The sequence below is a fragment of the Ricinus communis genome, chromosome 7, assembly GCF_019578655.1.
Source record: "Ricinus communis isolate WT05 ecotype wild-type chromosome 7, ASM1957865v1, whole genome shotgun sequence".
Lineage (NCBI taxonomy): Eukaryota > Viridiplantae > Streptophyta > Magnoliopsida > Malpighiales > Euphorbiaceae > Ricinus > Ricinus communis.
The window spans coordinates 10,576,282-10,589,524 of NC_063262.1; the positions used below are offsets into that span (position 1 = coordinate 10,576,282).

At 31.1% G+C, this 13,243-nt stretch overlaps 1 protein-coding gene across 4 annotated transcripts; it reads right to left on the reverse strand.

Moving 5' to 3' along the window:
* Positions 1–6,111: 6,111 nt before the first annotated feature.
* Positions 6,112–12,205, reverse strand: LOC8259119. Of its 4 annotated transcripts, none has more exons than XM_048377187.1 (7): positions 11,921–12,205; positions 11,453–11,580; positions 11,228–11,303; positions 11,068–11,137; positions 10,080–10,189; positions 6,598–6,712; positions 6,112–6,455 (listed from the first exon to the last, which is right to left on the reverse strand). In XM_048377187.1, the coding sequence occupies exons 3-7, from the start codon at positions 11,286–11,288 to the stop codon at positions 6,371–6,373; spliced, it is 441 nt and encodes a 146-aa protein (XP_048233144.1). In that variant the 5' UTR covers positions 11,289–11,303; positions 11,453–11,580; positions 11,921–12,205; the 3' UTR covers positions 6,112–6,370. The 4 variants fall into 4 exon arrangements, with proteins under 4 accessions (XP_048233144.1, XP_048233143.1, XP_002517221.1 ...); XM_048377186.1 differs by having other exon boundaries at positions 11,895–12,205; XM_002517175.4 differs by lacking the exon at positions 11,453–11,580 and having other exon boundaries at positions 11,895–12,204.
* Positions 12,206–13,243: the final 1,038 nt, after the last annotated feature.

Below are 13,243 nucleotides of genomic sequence, written 5' to 3' on the forward strand. Positions count from 1 at the left end.
AACTTTTGCCAAAATATTAACTTATGTAATATATTTTAATTTCAAAATATATTTTTCTCCATTAACAAAGGATAACACCAATTTGTTCATTAAAATATAGAAGAATACATTCAGCTTATTTTAATATATATTCTTTATATATAACATATTTACTATATATATATCTTTAGAATTATACATGCAAAAGATACAGCAATGATATATATTTCATAGTTTTTGGTATTTGTTTCTTATATATTTGGTTTACGTTTATTATATAACCGATATCTAAAACTGTTTTTTATTTATTTATATTTTGTACTTTTTTTATTTTTATTTTTACATACTCGGTATATAGTTACTATTTATTACCGGATAAATTTTTTTGTAAAATTTAAAAAGAGCAGACGTAGAAAAAGGTATCTATTTCACTTAATATGATATATGTTACGTATTCGTATAGTATATATATACTATTCACGTCTTTGATGTTTCTCTTAAATTGGTTATTAAAAAATGGACTAAAAATATAAACACATGTTATATTAGAAAACATAAAGGACGAAATATAATTTCTTTTTACTCAAACATCAATTTTAATAATATAATGAGGAAAACATTTTACGATTGAGGAGAACTACTAGAAAATTTATGAAAAAGATTATTTAGTAGAGGAATTATTTATTGATCATGAATGCTATTTCATTGATTTATTTTAGCTAACCAAGAATTATCATCTACACTCAATTAATTTTAATACACTTCTCTACAAAAGATCAATATATATTTGGTATCCATTCAATAATATTAATTTGATATACATAATTAGTATTTAAACCTGTTTTTTTATATTAATTTCTTATAATTTTAGTGTATGTTTAATATATATTAGTTAGATATTTGGTGTATAACTAATATTTAAAATAATTTATTAGTATCTATTTCGAATATTTCGTGGGTATATAATCGGTATTTAAAACTGAGATTATCTTTTAATATATATTTCATATTTTTTACATTTATTTTATATATCTTGATATATATTTAGTATACAATATGTTTTATAATAATGCCATTATATAATTATGATTAGTTAGAAAGTTTTCTATCATATTATTTTTAGTATTATATATTTTTTGTTTATATATTGCATATCTCTAATCAAAAGTTACATATAAGAAATATGAGAGATTATCAATTATTGGACATGCCTCTGATAAAAGAAATTATTTTTAATATTTTATATTAATTATTAGAAAATAAAATATTAAGTTTTTGCTTGTAGAATGTGCTCGATTTTATTTTTTTATTAAATGCGTAGATGATTAATTTATAGAGTTATCAATTTAGAAAAATATTATATATTATTAATAGACAAAGTACTAGAAACACAAAACTTGAAGAAAAAAAGTTATTAATTAAATATATATTTGATATCTGCAACTATTTTAATTTATATAGATTGCATATTTATAAAAATAAAAAAATAAAATTTTAGAAAATAATATACATTACACGTATTTTATTATTTATTGGGTATAAATGTATATGTTAACTATATATTAGGTAACTTTTAACTAAAATACTAATTTATTTAATATATTTTTACTTTTATTTTTTTTCTAATAGCAAAGGATATACGTTCAATATTATGGAATACATTCAATTTACTTTAATATACATACCTTATATATAATAATATATTTACTATGTTTATATTTTTAGAAAAATATAAGCAAAAGTTACAGTAAATGGTATAGATTTTACAGATTTTAGTATATTTTTATATATATTTGATATTCATATAGTATATAAATAGTATATGAAACTGTTCTTTGATTTCTACTTGTACCTTTGCTATATATGTAAGCTTGGCCACTATTCAAAAAGTTTAGCCAATTTTTTATAATAAATATAATATCAAACATTATTAGTGCAAAATATAATTCATTTAATCCAATGTTTTAGCCAATTGAAATAGTTATTCCATTACTTGTCCCCACATGAATATCACCATTACAAAAAAAAAAAAAAAAGTCAAATTAATGGCAAGGAGCATGTTTCTAAATATATTGTCTCATGACATTTCAAACTGAACAACTCACTCGTGGTGTCCCACAAGTGCCAGGAACATTATAGTCTCCATAGGTATCCTTGGCAATATCAAACTCATCAGTGCCACAACCATTAAAACAATCACCAAAAGTAAAAGAAAAAAAAAATGTTAAGAAATTCATCAAACACGTTATATGTTCAAATATTAGTTACAATCATCTAGTTTTCTATATTCTCTAACATTAGAATTAGAAGGGTAAATCACTATACTTCTTATCAAATTACTAAAATTCAACATTTTAAAAACAAAATTAACAACAAACTAAAAGGACCAAATATATTATATTTTCACCATTAATCAATTATAAAAAAACTCATACATTTCTTTCAAGTTAGTATAAAAACTCATATTAGCAATTTTTTTGGACAAATTTGTACTTGTACATATTAATAATTTTCCAAAGCAAAGCATGATAGTCCCATTTTCATAAATGAGCAGCCCTATTTGTTTTTACATTGTGTATAAACTTTAAAATAATAAAATTCATAATGTTTGAAAATCAGATTGAAAAATGAAAGTGGGAATGAGACAAATTTGTCAACACCACCACATTAGTATTATGGCTTAATCTCAAGCCTACGTTCAAAGCCAAAACCAATAAAGAGCTGAAGTGGGAACCTCACGTGACATTTTTGTAACCATTTTCATTGTGTTTCTGCTTCATGTATGAAACAAAAAGGTCCGGATGAAACTCCTCCCATCAATCCTTTTACAGCTTTTCCTTCAAAATTTATCGGACGCCCGCAAGTGAGAGGATAAGGTACATGAAGGTATATAATTAGACCATGATGATTTTTTGGTGTGCCACCACCAGAAATGCATCATGAGGAAGAGTTTCATTTCTAACTATTACTATAGAGATTTGCATCAACAATTGCAAACTCTAAGGCAAGGAACCATGAGTGTGGAGGAGTACCACAAAGAAATGGAAATGGAAATGGCTATGATTAAAGCAAATATGGAGGAGGATAGAGAGGCCACCATGGCAAGATTCTTGAATGGTCTAAACAAGAATATTGCTGATCTTTTGGAGTTGCAACATTATGTGGAACTTGAGGACATGGTGAATGTGGCCATGAAAATTGAAAGGCAACTCAAGCGAAAAGGTGCAAGTAAGTTTGATTCTAAACTTAATTCGAGTTCTAGTTCTTCTAATTGGAAATCGAATTGGAGTAAAAAGGATGATAAATCCGCTAAGCCTAAAATGGATGAGAATAAGAATAAAAATGAAATAGGCTCAAGCTAATCAATTTAGAAGCTTGAAGTGTTTTAGGTGTCTTGGACATGGTCACTGTGCACGTGATTGCCCTAATAAGAAGACCATGATTGTTAGAGATAGAATTTTGAATGATAATCTTTGTTTGCTCTTTGTGAGTGTTTTTTCTTAAGTTCTTGCATGAACATTGAACTTATCAAACTATTTTTAGTTTGTAGCGTTCTCTAACCAAAATCTTGTGTTTGATTCATAACTTATCAAATCATACTTGGTTTATGGCGTTTGGAGTTGAATTCAAGTGCTAGTTTCATTGTTGGAACTAGTTTTTTCCTAACTTCACTTGAAGAGATCTTGGGTTTTGGAATCATCTTGACTGGATGGTATTTTCTTGCATTCCATATGTATCATAACTCATTAGTTATTGGGGTGTGTGGTTGCTAAGATAATGATTTCCTATCATTTGGTATCAGAGCTTGCTTCAAGTTGAGGTTTGCTTATCTTTTGTTTTGTGTGTTATTAAAGTTTCTCATCTTCTTTATTTTTTTTGTGTTGAATTCTTCTTGTTTCAATTTTTTCCTTCTAAGTACTATTTCTTTTCAAAGTTTACACCTTTGTATTCATAAAGTAAAACTTCGTTGTCCCTTGCTAAAAAAAAAAAAAATTTGTGTTGTTCATAATTTCTTTTCACTTGTGTTATTATCATTAAAAAATAATAAAAAAAGAATCAAAAGATCAAAAAAAAAAAAAGAAAGTTTGGACGGCATAGAAGTCCTATTCTATTATTTTATTTTATTGATTTCTTGTGTCTAGCCACTTTAAATTTGGCCTTACCTAACAACTTTATCTAGACAAACCTTTTTTTTTACTCCATTGAATTGCCATAATCTGATTTGGTTTGTTTAGGTGATTAGTTCATCTAAGAACCTAAAGCAAAAGCAAGAGAGGTAAAAGGCAATAGTGGTGAGACTAGCATCGAGAAAAGCCAAAACTTTGAGTGAAACACGAGCGGTCTGACATTTTAATTGAGAGAAACACGCGAGCGAGTGTTTTTGTGAGGCTATACTAACTTGTTTTTCAGGTTTTTGCACAATGTCAAAAGAACAAGTTTCAAGTAGTGTTGGAGCATCCATTGAGCAAACTTTGCAAGCAATGCAAAAGGAGTTTGAAAGAATATATAGGCAAATGGATGATGTTGTTGAAAGTGTGAGAAGGCAAGGAGAAACTATTACAAGGATTCAAAACGAGCCTAGAAGAGAAAGGCAACTAGCCTTTGAACAAGAGGATTATGACCCCGAAGATGACATGGAGGATGACCAAGCAACCGCTTTTGGTGGAGATGACCATCCTAGGAGACAAAATAGGAGATCAAGGCAAGATGGTGTAGATCGCAACCTAGGCAGCATCAAAATGAAAATTCCTTCCTTTTAAGGAAAGAATGATCCTGATGTCTACTTGGACTGGGAGCAAAAGGTGGAGATGATCTTCGAATCCCATAACTATTCGGAGGAGAAAAAGGTAAAACTTGCTGCCGTTGAGTTTTGTGATTACGCTAGTGTCTATGATTAAAGCAAATATGAAGGAGGATAGAGAGGCCACCATGGCAAGATTCTTGAATGGTCTAAACAAGAATATTGCTGATCTTTTGGAGTTGCAACATTATGTAGAACTTGAGGACATGGTGAATGTGGCCATGAAAATTGAAAGGCAACTCAAGCGAAAAGGTGCAAGTAAGTTTGATTCTAAACTTAATTCGAGTTTTAGTTCTTCTAATTGGAAATCGAATTGGAGTAAAAAGGATGATAAATTTGCTAAGCCTAAAATGGATGATAATAAGAATAAAAATGAAATAGGCAGCAAAAACAAAGTTGAGAATCAAGCTAATCAATCTAGAAGCTTGAAGTGTTTTAAGTGTCTTGGACATGGTCATTATGCACGTGATTGCCCTAATAAGAGGACCATGATTGTTAGAGATAGAATTTTGAATGATAATCTTTGTTTGCTTTTTGTGAGTGTTTTTGCTTAAGTTCTTGCATAAACTTTGAACTTATCAAACTATTTTTAGTTTGTGGCGTTCTCTAATCAAAATCTTGTGTTTGATTCATAACTTATCAAATCATACTTGGTTTGTGGCATTTGGAGTTGAATTCAAGTGCTAGTTTCATTGTTGGAACTAGTTTTTTCCTAACTTCACTTGAGGAGATCCTTGGGTTTTGGAATCATCTTAATTGGAGGATGTTTTCTTGCATTCCATATGTATCATAACTCATTAGTTATTAGAGTGTGTGGTTGCAAAGATGATGATTTCCTATCAAGTTGAGAGAGAGCAAATTAGAATAGTGTTGAGGAAGAAGATGATAAGAAGAATAGTAAAAAAAGAGAAGAGTTTGATCGTATACAAACATTAAAAAAGAAAAAAAAAAGAGTTTACAGTATTTTTGATAAAAAAATTAGTATACATTTGAAAGAAAAATACCAATAGTATAAAATGAAATTATTTAAAAAAAAAACACATTTTATGTAATTTTTTCTATATTAAATAGAAGAAAGGTGCATATATACTCCTAATGTATTGAGCGTAGAGCCAATAAATTCCTATTCATTTTCTTAGCGCAAATATAGATATTGTTAAATGAAAAAATTCTACTTATTTCATTAAAATTTTGTTCATCTATAACCAATATTATAAATTTAGTTAAAATATAAATAGAATTATAATAAATTTTTATTTAACCGAAACATATTTTTTTTAAATTTGTAAATAAATTTTATACAAATCATTTTAACCAAATACAAAGTAAAATGAGCAATAACAATTACTATATACTCTTCTTTTTTAACCAAGCATTTCATTGATCAAGCTGAAGAAACCAAAATCACCATTCTACAGGTTCATCCCCATCTAAATTCCCTTTCTCTCTACAAAGTGCCAAATAAAATAGGTTAAAGGCACTCCTTGAAAGGAATATTCCACTTTGCCCCCTGGAATTACTAATCAAGGGAATTCCACCATCATTCTTGTCTTAGAAATGAATTGAGTAGAGTCTTATCATTGCGGAAAGCTAAAGGTTTTTGCGGCCCAGCTGCCAAGCAAACTGATCAACAGCCACCATAGCTTGCGAAGCTGCTGCAATTGAACCGTCATACCTGCCAATGTCACACATACAAGAGAATTCAATCTTTTCAACATATTACATCCTTCAATTCCCAAGAACATACAGATGTTTAAATTGGCATCCTGAAAAATATATGAAATGAACGCGACGGTGCAATTATGGTAAGGGCTTACAACGCAATCAACAGAAATGCTGCTGTCTGCATGATAATAGCACCTTCACCAGAAGGTTTTGATGTATTTACACACCTTGCAGAGAACCAACTCTCATGAACTGAAGTAACCACATCTGCCACCCGATTGAGCAATAGTAAGACAATATTCACACGAATGAAAAGCAATGAAAGTAAAATCATGTCGGAGCAACATATTCTTAGGACATGTTAAGTATTGAGACTTGAAAGTGCAAGGCATGGATAAAAATGACCATTTTCAAGAAATTCCAGTCAGGTTTACATAATTGCTATGCTAGTAAGCTGAAATTAGTTGCAAAGTCAAAGACATAGTTATTCTTAGGCTGAGAAATGGTAATGGGAATATTACAGGAGGGAAACAAAGACATCAAAGTCTCACTTCACAGCTGCTATTCGAGGTATTCTAACGGATCCATGAATTGGTTAATCCTCTAGATTGGAGAAAAGGAGAAGAGCCTTATTGGTTGCACAGCCAGGAAAATTAAATCAGAAAATGCCTCGACAAAGAAAATCAATTCTGCTGTGCTTGACAAAGAAAAGATGTTATGCTACCTAGATCAGATATTAGAGCCTCCTTTACATGATCAAGTTATAAAAGTCAGATAGTAACCTATAAAACTAAATCTAATGAATCTTCCAAATTAAGATAATTAAAGACTATTAAAATGGCACAAGTAGGGTAAAAATTGTTGCTCCTGCATCAATTCCTCCAAGAGGAAAAAGGCTTGGCTCCAACAGTAAAACTTCAAAATATTGGTCGCATACAATAGACTCAATTCACTCCAGATCTTTTTCGGAAAAGCAAGTGTATTATGTGGACAATTTCGTAATGGGTTATGACCTGGTTAGCAGTCTTCAGTATAGAATTACAGATTTCCTCTTCTAGTATAAACTTCTTTTAAAGCAAGAATGTTTTCAAACACATCTCGAGGTTGTTTTAGTAGTTTTTCAACCAAATTTTTTTACCATAAAAGCATAAATATGTATGCTTGTGGTAGTGTTTATGCAAAGTTTTCATCCTATAAAATTAGAGCAGTATCACTATTTTGAGTTGTTTGATGCAATTCTCATTTTTTGTTCAACTCTTTAAGCCTTGGGTGCAAAGCCTCAAGACTCCAGACTTCTAAGTGGGACTCCTAGAATCATCTATATCATTTTTCCTTTGTGTTTTCTACAATCAGATTTGACTTCTGCGATCATATATAATGTTCGGCCTGTCAAATCCTTTATTTTGGTAAAAAACCCCAAAAGCTGTGCTACATCAATTTGGTATGAAAGCTTCAATATTCTTGACTGTTGATTCATCTTCAGTAGTACTAGTATCAGAACATTAAATTGAATCCGAAGGTTGATGCTTTTCCCTGAAGATTAAGTAATAAACTTAGAGGATCTTGATGCTCTTATACTCTGATATCATACTAATTTAGACAACTTTTAGGATTTGTCTTCTACCTTTAATTTGGGTTGAAATATCAACTCTGATTATAGATGAAATAAAGAGAAAAAACGTAGACAGTTCTAAGGGTCAAACTAAGAGGTACATAGGCATCTCCCCCTGGCGTTTACAAAGGAGTCAAATCTGAGAAGAAGAGAATTGCATCAAAACAACTTAAAATTACATTAGCAATGAAAACTCTGAATAAAACTATTACTATAATAGGTATTTATAGGACTAAAGTAATTTAAAACTGTAAGAAATCATACTCTATCTTAGACCTAATCCTCTAAGGATCTAGACACCTATAAGAAAATTAAAAAAAAACTATTTTCAACTAACAAGGACCAAATAAGAATACAAGTAAAAGCTCCTAACCTGCTGTTCCCGAAAATCAGGAATTACAAAAGTACCCTCGAGTATTGATATTGTATAGCCCATAATTTCGATCTCTCAACTCTTCACACGTTACTCTTCTCAACTTTTCCTTGTCTACATCTAGTGTAATTGCTCAATTGCTACTGCTGTAACCCATGAAGTTGCTGAAATAAACGTTTGTTTTCTCTTGTCTGGCTATTTCTTCCTTACACCTTTTTCATCAATGAACTATGCAACTAATATTTTTCTCTTTTTAGGCACTGGTTTCAATTCAAGGTAATTCTCTAAGCCAGTACCCATGAAGGAAAATTCTGTATGCAACTTACAATTAAAAACTGGATTTTGAACCCTAAATTAAAATCAAGGACTCTCAATAATAATATTGACTTCTATAACATTAGCTGTTCTTAGGTTGATACTTCCCTTGACAGCTATTCTTTGTCTTCAATTCAAGAGGTTCAACTGTTCAAGGGGTTACCAGCGCACTCATTTGGGCTCAGTCTCTTTGCTAGTTTTGGACCTCTCACATAAAAGACTATATGTTTCATCCTCCTTTGCGTATATTGCATCCTAGGGCTGAATCTTAAAGTTGGTTCAGAGAAACTCGGAGTCTTCTTGCAGCCAGTTCGGATCAAATTTATGCTGTAATACCAATAAGGAAACAGCTGCTAAACTATAAACCTTAGGTTGTTGAGAGAGTAAGAGGATGTTATAAGGAGAGAACAAAGATGTAAAATGCTCCACACACAAGCTGATTATCCAGTTAAACAGCCAATATAAAAATAACCAGCCAAGTGACTTCACAAATACAAAAGTATGCCACCAAATTGGCCATTGCAGCCCCTTCTATCATACCAACCCTAATAAAATAAACATCTGATTAGAGCCACTAAAATACTAGTATCAGCCATGTAAATTATCACAATTAAGTCCCATAAGAAGACCATAATTTAATAATATTACAGTAGTATGATGAGTAATGCACTATACTTTTTCAAGGCTTAACTGCACAAGTACCATGATTTCTTCTCATCTTCCCCTCATTTTCTTTCACTTTAAGCGAAAACTATAAATACCATAATGAAAAAAATTGTCTAGTCACCACTGGTTAAGTTAAAAGGAAACATGTAATCTGTAATTTGCCTAGAGAAGGTCAAGTTTATCTTTAAGAACTGTGGACACCCCTATTTTTTCTCCAACATGGATATAGTTCCTTTCAAACATTGATCTGAAATGATCTTACCCTTCCAAACAACAATTTCTCTAGTCTTGAAGTCTCTGGAGCATGTCCAATCAGAAAAATTGAAGGTGTAGGTTATGAAAGGTTAACTTAACTGAAGGACTTAACACTCTTTATTCTACTAAATACGAGGGAGAGGAGAGTAGACACAGTAATGAAACAATAAAATAAAAAACAAGCTGCATTTAGATAAAAGAAAAACACTTCTAGAAAGCAGAGTTCTCAGTTAGAATAAATGTATTTGCTAAACTAAGCAGCTTTGCAATGATCAAATAGGAACCTTCATTTACCTGCACTAAGCTGGGTCCAGTTAAAATGTTTTACGAAGTGGCTAACAGAAATTCTGCTTTCTTTTATTATGCTTTGTACAAATATCAAGCAACACATCTACTAGTGCAGCAGAACTTACATTGACTTGTCCCAATAATGAAGCTCTCCATCTGCAGTTTGTTGCGTTTGATGAAATCAATGAATTGACTCAATTCAATAGGATTCAGTTTTATCCCTTCTTGTTCTGCACTAAAGTTACCAAGATCAAACTTTTCCAGCACTTCAGAGCAGAAGGTCTTAACACTCTCCAAATAAGTAAGTTCTTTCAACAGATTATAAATCCAGAAAGCACGTAAGATGACTTTCTTGACAATTGCATGGATTTCAGATAACCCATCAATAAAAGCAAGTTCTAGATTTTTCAAATTGGTACTTTTCAAAATCTCATAAAGATTACTCAAGGTGAAGCGGATATTTCATGTTCCCTCTTCCTTTGCTCCATATTTAATTAATTTACTTTAGCTATCATCCACATGTTTTTGATAATAGTATCATATTTTAATTAATGTCTTTACGTAAGGAAAGTCATATGTTGAAAAAACATTTCAAACAAGCCAACCTAAGGCTTTCCAATAAGGTTATTACACATATATGGAATCAATAACGCATAGAATGTCCCAATGCCCAAGGCTTCTGGAACTGCAGCTCCAAAGAATCAAATATAAGCAGCCTTCCCCTTTCACTATAAGGAGGGGTTTGCAATAGTCTGAACCATGACCTTCAGGTTATATTGGAGCAACCAAATATTATACTGAGCACCGCTCCCCCATATGTGAAAATAAGCTTAAATTTGAAAGCAAAAGAAAAGAAAAAAAAAAAGATGCAAGTGACTTAACATAACATTAATAGCATAACATCATATTCTTCACAAATTGATAAGCACAAATCAACATATCAAGCAAACTCAACATAAGCAGAAGGTGACTGCATAAAATGAAGTTGAGATAATCATTAATATCAATTGTCTCATAGCATGTAATCAGTATCAATGAAAAGTTCTAGAGACATCAAAAAGCAAATTCGATATCAATGATAAAATATAGAATACAAGTACAATTTTCACTTACATGGTAGAAAGCAACCGCGATGGACCAGTCGGGTCATAGTTAATGAGCAGAGCTGCCTTCAATGGTGCACCTAATAATTTGCCACAAATGAATCCGCAAGTGTATTTGTTACAGATACACATGCATATATAGACCAACTAAAAATGTTGCATCTCCTTACCAGAGCCAATATTGAGCGAAGCCCACTTCTCCCAAGCTTTATGTACAAAACTAAAATCCATTCCTCTAAATATATCCTAATTAACCATAGCAAGATCTTTAAATTCTAAATAACAAAGCTAACTGCTAAAATAGGAAAGAAACAAACAAACACAGATATGAGGAATTAGAAATCAATATTATCTCTACTCAAATTCCATATTGCATTCTGCAGTCAATACTTAACAGAAGAAGCAGCAACTACTGTAGGAGTGTAATGACTTCTGCTGTAGCGTTCCAAAGTCCATAGGTATTCTTTCTACTAGGCATCCATTAAGCTGAATATCAGCCTAAGCTAATCCATTCCCACCACTACTACATGGAGAAAACGTAACAAATCCTATAATTTACTTGTTAAGGTAAATTATATCCACAGAACCAAACCCTAAACCATATAATTGGCCAAACCGCCAAAGGTAGCTGATTGAACAAGCTAGACTAAGAAATAGCCATTTGAAACTTTCTTTTCACCTAAAAATTTATGATAAAAATTATATTTAACTCTCAACCCAGCAACAAAAGAAACCGTATACTAATATTACTATATCAATCATTTGCAAGAGTATGAAAGAAAACAAAACAAAAAATCAAATTCAATGCGCAATTAAATGTTAGGAAAAAATAATCACATGAGTATAGAAGAAACAATGTTGACCTAATTCTTCTCTCAGCTCTAAAATTTTCTACGATATTCCGATTCTAACTTCCGTCCAATGCCGTCCTGTTGGGGATTTTGCCAGGCTTTTGAAGAGGCGTAAGCTTCCCGGGTTTTTAGATTTTCATTTCTCATAATAATAATAATAATGATAATTATAATATAAAATCCTCGCATATACTAGTTTTCCTGTCAGGCCTTTTCGTGAACTGGCGGTTCCGGTTTGGAACTACGGGATCATGGTTCTACAGCAAGTAGAACTGTATTTGGACCGCTTTTAGGAGGGTTTTAGGCCGGATTGAAATTAATCGGTTTACGGTTTTGATTCTGACCGATTTAACCGTGTAAAAAATATTTAAATAATAATGTAGAAATTTAAAATACAAAAAATAATATTTCTAAGAAGTTCTAAACTTTGTGTGAAAAAAAATATAGATAATAAATAAATTGTATATGTATATAATAATTTTTAGAAGATAATTCTAGATAATAAATATATATAAAGTGATGAATCGCCATAGCTCCTGCTGATTATAAGACTTAGTATGAGAATCTCACCGTTAAAATTAGAGAACAAACACTACATCTAACATAATCTTTATAACCGAACAAATTAAGAACCACACTTTCACTGCAACATCCCAATATTTAACAATAGCATTATCGCCACTAAGCAATAAGTGAAGCTTATTAAGAAATGAGTATTCATAAAGTATAAGGTTTTTTCTTTGGAGTCCATTCATTCAGTCCATTTGCAGGCATCAAGGTGCATCGAGGAATTCTGTCTAAGGAAGAAGAAAAATCCATGTAATCTTATACCGACATTGGGGTCTGACCTGAGGTTTCTCACAATAACGAATCCAACGAGTATAGCATAGAGAAATATGAACTAAAATCAAATCCAATCATCCAAATCAAACCAAAATCAAAAATCAAATTAACTCAAATCATATTCAGCTAAATTGGGCGTTATTTATTAATTAAAAGCCAACAATTTAAAATCAAATTACAACATAATTAAATTAAATCCAGATCTTCACTCAAATCGAGTGTTTTTATTAATTAAAGCTAAGTGAACCTGATAAGTACAGCCACTACTACCATCATCAACATTGTCTTCTCCTTTCGAGTGACACTTCAAGTGTAGTTTATCACCATCATCATTGTTGTATTTCTTCCCATCTTCTCCTTCCACTAACAACTACTACCATCATCATTGTTGCTTCTCCTTCTCTTAACATTGCCATATGCTCTTCTTAAATCACGAATAATTACTATCTGTACAAAAATGAAAAATACCATTACGAAACTTGTTCCTATTCC